At 41.9% G+C, this 11,143-nt stretch overlaps 1 protein-coding gene across 8 annotated transcripts in view; it reads right to left on the bottom strand.

The window, feature by feature from the left end:
- Positions 1–559: 559 nt before the first annotated feature.
- FRMD4B (FERM domain containing 4B) overlaps positions 560–11,143 on the bottom strand; it is a 324,296-nt gene continuing 313,712 nt past the window's right edge. For all 8 annotated transcript variants that reach the window (XM_004738339.3, XM_045077913.1, XM_045077915.1 and 5 more), the window contains 3 exons: positions 10,023–10,834; positions 6,832–6,970; positions 560–2,576 (listed from right to left, as the gene is read on the bottom strand). In XM_004738339.3, the coding sequence (XP_004738396.2) occupies positions 2,468–2,576; positions 6,832–6,970; positions 10,023–10,834 (1,060 nt within the window). In that variant the 3' untranslated portion in view covers positions 560–2,467. The remainder of the gene's footprint in view (positions 2,577–6,831; positions 6,971–10,022; positions 10,835–11,143) is intronic.

The following is an 11,143-nucleotide window of genomic DNA, read 5'->3' as shown; positions in this document are numbered from 1 at the left end:
TGCTGTATGTTTGAATTAAAAAAAATTTTTTTTTGCATGTAAAATTTTTATCAGGAAGATATGACACCTTGTAATAAGAAAACAGATCGATGGGTTCTGTTGAATAATTTACCTCTGCCATGTTTTGGTTATTAATAAACATACCAAAGGTGCTGGAGAGAGGTTTTCATAAAAAAATAGGGGGAAAAAAATCATACAGCAGGGCCACTCCATTTCTGTATCTTTTTTTTTAACCATTTGGGAGCCAAGTTCCATGTGCTCTTTTGAAGTGTATTTGTAATTCTGAGCATCCCCTTTCTTGAACAGAAGGTTATTTCCATCTGAGATACTTGCAGAGAAATATGAAGGTCTTCGTACATTTCATTTCCCGTTCCCTTGTCCCCATTGTGCAGGATAAATAGATGTCAGATGAAACATTTTCTTGAATTTAAAAGACCTGGTTGGCAGTCGGCAAAACTAGGATGAATGACTTGTTACAAATAAACAACATTCGTGAGATTAGGAAGCCTAAAAATCCACATCTGTCATCCTCAGTGAGGCAATAAACTACCGTATTTCATCAATTCTAAGACAACTTTATTGTGAGACACAGCATTATTTTATGGAGCACTAAGAAAGAAAAAAACACTGCCAATTCACTGAGAGCATGCCATCCATCAAAAGATGTATCCTGATTTCAAAGATGTAAATATGAAAAAATGTGCATTTTGGCATCAATAGAATATCATAATACTAATAACTGAAAATCTGCCATCTTGTCCAACATGATTACTTGACGTAGAGCACTTTAAACTGCTTTGAACCCTGAATGTAATGGAAGAAGACGTAAACATTTTCAGTAGCACACCTTCAGTTTTTATTGACCTATGTAAAAAAAATAATAGGTCTTAAAAAGTCAGAACAGTAAAAGAATATGCAAAAGGGTATTTCTGTTTCTAGAAGGCTATACAAATATGCAAAAAGGAATAACTTGTTTTTTTTGCATGTCTTCTTGTTTGTTCCAAATTTTTCCCCCAAACTTCATATTTAATGATACAAATGACTAAGGACCAGTTTAACAAATCATCTTTATGTATATATTACATGCTTTGGAATATAGATAGAAAATGTTCCAAAAAAGTTGTTCAGAAACTTCTCTATTCACAATATGAACATGAAACCTGTATAAAAGGGGGGAAGGGAGCACCTTTTATGGAATATTGAAGCAGAGTGAAGATGACAAAAAAGAGCAATCTAGAATACGGAAATATTTGTTTTTTGTTTTGTTTTGTCTTTTGTTTTTGTAAAAAACACACTACAATAAACCATAGCTAATTAGTTCTTCGGAGTAAAGTATGAGGTAGTTTTAGCCTCATAATTAAATCTACTGCAGCTTGGAGTTTTTTTCTGTTTTTGTTTTTTTTAATGACTAATCTTGTTTTTGTCATTTGGTGACTTAGAACCCCCCCCGCCTGCGGAATCTGGACAATACACTTACTTTTCTAATGTTCACCATTTTAAGGCACGCAATTCATCAACAATGCTGTGGCTTTTTTTTTTTTTTTTTTTCATTTCATTTTGTTTTGGGTTCTTTCTGTATTACCTTAAAGTACTTTTTCAAACTCTGGATTAGAAAAACTTTCCATAACAGGTCTGCCATTTCCAATGGCAGCCAAATGGGAGAGTCACCAGCCTGAATAATAGAACCCATCAGGCCACTGTACAGAAAGAAAAAAAGGGACCCAATAATATTGTACCTTAGAATATTCTCCAAGCAGAGTTTGTCAATTATTCAGTGGGCTGCTTTGTTTTTCCCAATCTGCTACCATAAAGTTATATTACAGGATGCTACAGCAATAAGTCTCTCCAGAACCCATTTTACGGGGCTTATGAAAACCATCACTCTTTATAATATCCTAGAAACATTTACAACTCATTCCAAACTTCATGAGAATCCAGCTTCTCTTCAAGTAATTTTCCAATACTGTCTAAATGGTTCAGATGCGGGTAGAGAGAGCAAGTGACTCCTCGCCGGCTCACAAACCCAAACTTTCTGAAGGTGAGTAATGACTAAGGAGCTTCTGCTTTCCCTTTTCTCATCATTCTGAATTGTGCTCTGCAATTTCCCGTCCTTCCTTCCTACTGGAGACCCTGAACGCACTGGTCACAGTTTTGCGGTTTGCCTTCAACAACTTTTATTCCCTTAAAAAGTGCTTGCTACCGATCGAGGCTGAGTCCTCCCTTGGCCACAGTTCCACCTGGCTCTGTTGGGTGAGTGCCCCGAAGGGGGGAAGGCAAGTCGTTCAGGGACCCAGCACAGGCAGGCTCAGCCTCCGTGGGGGACTCCCTTCCAGGGCCAGTAAGTCCTCTCTTGGACCTTGGATGCCTTTAGCTTTCTAGAGCCGAACAGCTTTCTAGGAAGACAACACATTTTGCAAGGCACACTAGTGTGAGGACGCAGCGCTTGGCCAAGAGGTCCGACGGCAGTTCAGACTAACGTTCCAGGCTTCGAATCTTCATGCCAGAACAGCCTCTGCTCCCTGCTCTCCAGGCTGTCCTCTGACCGGCTTCCCTCTGTGCTGATCTCTGGGTACTGTCTAGTAAAGGAAACCAGGAGAGTTATTACTTGTGGTCATTTTTATTACCAGAGTAGAAAGAAGACTCTACTCAAAGAATTAGTAGAAAGCACTGTCAAGGCAAAGGATGATGGCATGTTCTTTCCTTGTCCTATTGGTGCATTGTCAAAAAGGCCCATGCAAGGTGTATTTGATTCTCTAGGGAGATATTCCTTTGTCTCACTTATTTTTAACCACAGATTAGGATCCAGATTGTGGTAAGTTACAGGTTAACTCGTATTTTTTTTTCTTTCTTTTTTGTTGGGAAGTAGTACAGATAACTTTGGTCTACCATAAAAAGATTATGGTTATAGTTTTATTGCCCTGTAGGTCATTAACTGGTTTTTTAATCTTATTTAGTAATCTTATTCCAACATCTTATCTTTCATTGGATTGAATTCAGTCTTTTGAATTCTCTGGGAAGCAGCTTTCCCATTCTGTTAGTTCTCTCATTAATGAGTTAAAGAAATCTTTGATACATGCCCATTTCCTCTCTGTGTGAAAGTCGTCTTTTTAACTTTTTAAAAAGTATTTTTGACAGCCACATTTTAAATTTTCTTCACATTAAGGGAATATACTAGATGCTTTCCTCAGGGACAAAGGAATATATTTAGTGGCAGGCAGGGCACCCAGGGACAAACCTTACACCCCTAGGGTCCATGGGCTGAGCATAAATGGGAAATAACATCGCATACAAAAACCATAGGCATACTTGGATGGCATAGCCAAAGGAAGGCATCCTGTCACACAAACCATTCCAATAAGCAAGACCTCATTCCTGCAGCAGTCACTTAGAACAGGTTAGAGAGTTAGTAGGTTTCTTTTCATTGTAAATTTCTTTAGTCAGATTGGTTAAAAAGTCACCGGGAGGAGAGCTGAGGAAAGGAATACTACATGAAATCAGGTATTCAGTGTTTTCCTCTACTCTAAACACAAAGTCGGATTTCCACAGCTTCACACACCAGCCAGAACAAGGCAGACTCCTGCTACCAGGGCAAGATGGAGACGATCGCACTGAGGGCTCTACTTACTACAGCTGGCTACACTGAGCAAAAGAGAACTGAAAACTGATCTCATTTCGGGAGACACAACCATTCTCTGCGACAGAAGCCCTCGGCGTTGCCTAGTAGAGGGAGAGTTAGATTAGGAAGAGGATGGGAAATGGAAAACAGGAAGCCAAGGTGGGGAAAGTGTTATTTGAAAACACACTTGCAGCATAGAGCCAAGAATCTGACTGTATTATATTCTAGGGAGCATAAGAGATGTTGCCATTTATGATTTTAGAAAGTCTCTGCCACTGACAATTATGCCACAGCATACTTGGAAATAAATTTTTATTGGTAAAAATGTGTAGCTTTCTGTCAATGTTAAGAGCCAGACACTCTGTGGGAGAGGATCTTGAAATACTATGTACTTGCTTTGTTTAAAAATTATTTAAATCTTTAACTTCAGAGCAGAGCTAAAGTTTTTCTTTTTTTTATCTTTAACTTGAAACCCAATTTCTTCTTTTAAAAAATTATGTTTTACTCAAAAATAACAATTTTACAGCAAATTTCTAAAAATGGATGGCTGTTGTGATACTTGCTTTGTTAGTAAGTCAAGTTAAATTGGTTGCTCTGAGGTATATATATATATATATATCCTTAATAGGCAAATAGATGGAAAGAAGCACACCCATACCTCTGTTGCTGGGAGGGTAAATTGGCAAATCTTTCTGGAAAGCAAGGGCTTAAAAAAAATACACTTTTCAATTTAATCCATTATTTCTACTCACTAGAATGTATCCTAAGGCAATAATCTGGAATTCGGACACATATTTACCCAAAGACATTAACAGCAACATTACAATAAAAAAATGAGAAAATCTAAGAACCATTCAAATTCAAAACATGGGAACTGTTAAGTGAAGTATGGTAGATTTACTGAGTGTAATGTCATGTGGAAAACATAAAATAAGGTTTAAAGAGTTTTAAAAAAATATGGGAACATGTTTATATTGTGATATGAAGTATAAAATTGGAATGCAGAAGTACATAGACAATGACAGGTGTACAACTGAACATAAAGTTATCATTAAGGTCATGGTCATTATGAACATGTAAAAAGGGATACTGGAAAATGGAGGAATGTGTCAAAATGCTAATGGCTACCATCTCTAGATGGCAGAAGATTTCCTACTTATTTATCCCTTTTTATTTTCCTAATTTTTCCACAATGAGCTCATACGATGTGCATGTGAGCACACACAATAGGGATCTTTAAATAGTTTCTAATTTCCTGTAGATTACCCCCCACCCCCGACACCAGACTCCATGTCAAGCCATCTTGGGCTGGCTCTCTGAGATAGACAGGCATACTTGGTAAAAACAGATTTTCTCTAAAAATGTTTACTACTTCCTGAGTCCAGTGAAAGTGGTGTTAAAGATTTTCAAACTGTCTTATGTGCTTTGGTACTGTTTCTCATGCAGTCCGTGAAAAGGAAAGTCGAACTATTACAAATGGGGGAAACTATTTGCAGATGAATCATACAGAATGATGAGAACTGGCTTGAAAAAGTGCAGCTCCAGTTTTGGGCCAAAGACATTTTAGTTTTTGCTCCTAACTCATTTGCAGCATTATTTACAGAAACCCAAGCTATCTGAAGTCCCCTGAGGTATATTTTCACTAAAATTCTATTTTGAGCACACCCTTTGTTGAGTTGAGACAATTGGCCTAATGGTTCAAGCCAAGAAAAACTCTCCTTGAACAAGGAGAAGAAAAATAAGGTTTAGGGGATTGAATACCTCCAAATCGTTTGTAACACGGAGTACTTTATTAAGAAATTATGATTTCACTCATGTGTGGAATTTAAGAAACAAAACAGATGAACACAGTGGAAGGGAAAAAATAAAAGAGAGAGAGAGGGAGGCAAACCATATGAGACTCTTGATTATAGAGAACAAACTGAGGGTTGATGGGGGAGGTGGGTGGGGGCGGGCTAGACGGGTGATAGGGATTACGGAGGTCACTTGTTGTGATGAGCACTGGGTGATGTACGTAAGTGATGGGTCACTGGCTTCTACTCCTGAAACCAATTTTACCATACAGGTTAACCAACTAGAATCGAAATAAAAAATTGAAGTTAAAAAAAAGAAAAGAAATTAGCCTCTCAAATTCACCAGGATAGACACTTTGACAAGTTATTGTCTGTGAAAGTCTCCCTATGCCTGAAGCAATTTGACCTAGAGCAAAATTATATAAAAACAAAATGCTTGGGGCACCTGGGTGGCTCAGTGGGTTGAAGCCTCTGCCTTTGGCTCAGGTCATGATCCCAGGGTCCTGGGGTTGAGCCCGGCATTGCATCAGGCTCTCTGCTCAGCAGGGAGTCTGCTTCCCTTCCTCTCTTTCTCTCTGCCTGCCTCTCTGCCTACGTGTGATCTCCATCTGTCATACATAAATAAAATCTTAAAAAAAAAACCAACCCTTTAAAAACAAAGCAAAACAAAATGCTCTATTTCTCAGCATGATGGGTGTGCATTATATTCTGTGAAAAGTGACAGGGAGAAAAGATCTCTTCAAACTTAATTCCTGCATCTACAAATAAGTGAAAAACCTGTAATGCGGAGTTAGCCCTCTTTTTTAAAAATCACATTTTAACAAATTGTTCTTGTATGTTTCCTCCCGATGTTTACAAAGAACCACAATTACAAACAGGACAGCTGGCTGTGTCTGTAGCAAATGTTCACTGAAATCAAGCCCACCAACTGTCTACGAGGAATGTTGATGTGAACAGCCTTTTCTGGAGTAGAGCAGAGGTATTTTTTCTCCAAGGTTCCAGGAGAGTCTTAAATGGGTATATCAGTAATCCCATTTAAAGTACTGCAATTCAAAAAAAACCCATCAGATACAGAATTTAAGACCTTACTGAAGACTATGGAACGAAGTCAAATTTCAACATTCTAGATGAGGCGGCAACAAACCTTTTCTTAAAACGCCAGATGTTTTTGGCTTTGTTGGCCATGAAGGCTCTGTCGCTACTCCACTCTGCCCTCACAGTACACAAACAGCCACAGATAAAATGTACATGAATAAACATGGCCGTTTTCCAATAAAACTTAATTTACAAAAACAGGTGGCAGCTGCTTTTGGCCCGTAGGCTATAGTCTGGTGATCTTTGAGTTTTCATAAAATAGAATAGAATTCCTCAATTATTTGACCAGGAAGAGGCTACTAGAATTTTGGAGCATTGCTTTCTCACCTGCCTGGAGAGGGCAAAGGATTATAGATGTTGCCATAGCAGCTGGTGTAGGAAGAATGTGCCGGGGTCTCGTAGTCGTAGTCGGATAGCCCTACTGCTATCTGGGTCCTCCAGTTCCCAGAAGCATTTGTAGAAGATACTAGAAATAAAAAGGGAAAGAGACAAAATTAGTGCGAATATTCAAAGCAAAGGCTATTTAGGCCATTTAGATGTACATTATAATCACCCATGTGCAGATAAAAGCCAATGTTTTATCTTATTCTAGTTTAGTCACTGGCCATGTGACCTTGGGCAAATAGTTTATTCTCTTTAAGTCCCAGTTTCTTTACCTGTAAAGTGGGGATAATAATGCAAATATACCCCATATAGGGATGTTAACAGGATTAAATAAGGTTATATAGGAGAATGTTTAGCTCTGTGGCTGGTATAGAGTAAACACCCCCAAATGACAACTATTGATGTTATTAAAGGGAATAACGTTAATTGAAAGGCAGGCTGTAAAAAATAACCTACAAGACAAGTCAAAAAAACATTCTCATATATGGAGAGAGTCTCTCCATTCTGGCTAGGGTGGCTGGACAGATAAGGCTTTATTTGTAAAGATAAGATGACCAGTTTGAGTTTCTCAGAGGCCTTTGGAGGAAAAGCACTCCACAAGTTGACCTGTTGGGATATGACTTGTTCCTTGGCCCAAGGCAACCAGCTGCTAGCAGGATCAACGCAAAATTTTTCCCTTAAAAGTAAGTGTATGTGGTGGAAAGGGGAGAGAGTATAAGTAGTACAGGAAGGAATTAGTTCTACTGAGGGACTGAACTAGAACAAGACAAGGGCACAGTTTGGGACCAAAGCCCAGTGAATGTCTCATCATGGAGTGTTTGTTGTCCTCTCTCTAAAATCAGTTCTGCTCCATGCCCGGGATGCAGGTGACCACAACGCCAAGCCGGTCCAAGACCAGCACCGCTCATGGATGCTTCTGGTCACCCTCCATTTCCTGTTCTTGGCGGCCACCTTCCTCCTCTTCTCTCTCACACCCACAAAGCCCTCGTGACCAGTGCACGGCAGACGCCTTTCAAAACTCATCTGTGGCCCCGGATGCCATGAGGTTTTTGACTCAAAGATGTAATTCCCTCACTTTGAGTTTCTAAGAATGTTTCATAACTCTGAGTCAGAGGCTGTGAAGCTTGGTGGTTAAGGTGTCAGAGCTGGGAGGGAATTCCCACTCAAGCACTTACGAGCTCTGGGGCTTGGCCAGGGTCATTTCCACTCTCTAAATAGAACCACCTTCACAGCTAGATGAGGACAGCGATAACAGACCTAACAACAGCGCTCACAATCTGTGGCACACATTAGATGGGATGGGGCAGTTAGGCACCGAGCATGCGGCGTGGCCCAGGGGAAGCTGATGGTGGCTGTCACTACCACCAAAACGGAGTCACCAAGAGAGTCTTTAGACGGCTGCAAGAACTACAAAACCCCCGACTACTTTGGCAGATAACAGGAAACGCTCCCTGGCGCATGCCTGTTGTCGTACATTTTCGTAGCTACGAAATGTTGACAGGAATGAGGAAAATGCTGAAAGGGAATTTTCTCGAGGAGCTCTAATTCCATCCCTTTAATTCTTTAATGTGGAATGCCTTTTGGTCTGTGGGGCCAAATTCTCCAGCTACCCGCCAGGCCCCTCCTGAGTGTGACTCAAGAAGCACTAAGTCCTTTCTCACCTTTGCCCCAGACACTGGGTCAACCACCAGTAACACTGTGGTTTCCGAGGTATACACCTGCTCCTCGCCAGCCTCCCTCCTTAAGATGGCATCACCCAGCCCTGTGCCCTCATGACCGTCCATATGCATCTTAGCCCTCCTTGTTGGCTCCTTCTAACACCCTCCCAGTGTTTGTTTTCTGAAAGATTCTCATGCTGTGCCCTGAACTTGGAGGGGGAAGAAAGGTGTTCCCTAGATAAGAGCCATAACTAACCAGGAGGAGGAGCCTTTTCATATATTTGATGTGGTAATAAATGGGAAAGTTCTAGCGGAAGTCCAAAGTCCTCCACAAAAGAAGAGACTGTAAACCCAAACAGAAATCTCCATGGCAATGCCTCTGGTCAACAAACTTGGGAAATTTTTAAAGGCACAGTCTTCATCGATTCTTATGCAATGATTTGGGAGTCCCTGTGCTGTGTCTTACTAAAGGGGTCATGCCTGAAAGAGGGGAAGAACACATGACTTCAGGTTTTCACGTAGTTCAAGAACTCATTCATTTTAGAGCCTAAAAATTGCTTAATGTGTATACATTCCTCTGGCTGCTGACTAGACTGTGCGCTCCTCAAAGCCAGAAACTCCTCAAGGTCAACATTGGCTCCTCAGCATCCAGGATATGCCTGCTTGTTTGCTGAATCAATGAAACCCGAGGCAAACACTCCTCTTTCCTCTTATTTCTGTAGTTGGTGAGGGGTAAACAGTAAGCCTGCCATGGATTTTAGTGGAGTGAGGGGCCAAAGTCTGTGTGTGAGGGAACCTCTCTAACCAAAATTATCTTTGAAAATCCCTTACATCAACCCTAACGTAGAGTATATATGACAACTTACTGAATTGAGTCAAGGTACTAGAAGCACGCAGAACGGTACCAGAAAGAGGGCTTACAAATTGCTGGCTCCCATCACAATTGCTAGGAGCCTCACATGGCCATCCGAACTTTCAAAACCAACTGCCCTTAGAGGATCAAGTTCCTGGTGGTGAACAGGGAAGGATGCATAGTCCTAATGTTTTCTGTTTACCTGATGTGTTTACTCTACTTTTTGAACAAGTCAGACATCAGGGACCTGCACACTTTTATGACATGTGGAAAAGATATGCTATTTGAAAGCCCCTCACTCAGGGCAGGAGAGAGTAGGTGCTCAATGAACGCTTGTTGCATTGGAATCTACCAATTGCTATAGTGGACTCCCATGGACTGTGTTCTACTTTTAGTGTATGGTCTGCCGAAGCGAGCACCGCGGACTATGTTCTTTGGAAAGACGAAGAGAAGAACTATTTTTAAGTTGGCGATTCTTACTATGGTCCCATGGAATGGTACCAGGGTCACAACCTTGGGGACTGGTCCTATGATTCCCTGAGGGGAGTGGTTTGGGGGCAGCATGGGCAGGGGAGAGGAGGTAAATTTGATGCAGGGACCAAGAGCGTCTGCAGCGTTCTTACCGGAAGAGTAGGAGGATGTTCGGCTGCTGGGAGAACAGGGTACTTGCAGCCCTGCAAACCCCAAGCACCTCTGCGATCCCCTGTCTGAGTCAAAGCTAGTCTGTGGGCTGTGCCCCTGGTCCTTTTGTCCAGAGGCCCGCTGGTACCAGCCACGCAGGTGCTCTGCAACTAAGGCCTTGTGGATGTTTTTGGTGATGTGCTCCGACTTGGCAGCAGCCTTCCTAGGCAGCCGGAGAGTTGCATATGGGTTATGGGGCACATGGTCGACCTCATCCTCATGAAAGGATCTGCTGTAGTCGCGCTGGCGCTCGTATCCATAGTGGGCTGACGAACGGTAGGAAGGATTGACGCTGTACTGTCCCTCCGTGTCGTTCTCATAGACGTAGCCGCCGCTGTAATAAAGATCACACTCTGCATAGGGTGTGTACCCAGCAATATAGTAACTAGAAGAAGGTTGCTCCTGGCTCTTTGTGTAGACGCCATTCCTCAAACTATCCTTTTGTGCTAGGTTGGGCATGCTTCCTGAATTTGAAGTCGAAACATTCTGTTTCTTGGACCTTCTCCGGCCCCTGGCACGAGTGTCCAGAGTCTGGGTAGTGTAATAGGGGCCGGCGACGGGCGTCACGCAGTAATACTCCGTGCTTGACTGGCTGGTGTAGGAGGACCCGTCGTCCAGGATTTCCGTACTACTGCTTCTTTGGGATTTGGAGAGGGAGAAAAATGGCTTATCGCTGTCCATCTCAGACAGCAGGTGGGACTGAGACTCGAGGCTTCCGCTGCGCTGGCGGCAGTGCTGGGCTGAAGATTCGGGTCTGTGGGAGGAGAGAGGCCAGTTTGTAACAGAGGAAGAAAGAAAGGACGGACTGAAATGAAACACATGATCATGGCGGTGAAGGATTTCATCACCCTGAACTGCAGTAAGACTCAAGGTTTCCAAAGCTGACTGCACGAGAGGACACATTTTTCATATAACCCATCGGCTGCCACACAGGTGCACTGTGTCATCGTCAGAAGGAGAAGAGAACCAGGTTCTAACCACTGTGCGATTCAAAGCCTTACTCAAGAGCGGGAAAGAGAACGGATGATGCGCAAGCTGCATCAAAGCCTAAAAAAAAAAAAAA

Source organism: Mustela putorius, unplaced genomic scaffold (genome assembly GCF_011764305.1).
Source record: "Mustela putorius furo isolate JIRA1106 unplaced genomic scaffold, ASM1176430v1.1 tig00000095_pilon_pilon_pilon, whole genome shotgun sequence".
NCBI classification, from domain to species: Eukaryota; Metazoa; Chordata; class Mammalia; order Carnivora; family Mustelidae; genus Mustela; species Mustela putorius.
The sequence above is the reverse complement of the archived record's forward strand: the minus strand, read 5'-3'. Positions and strand labels throughout refer to the sequence as shown.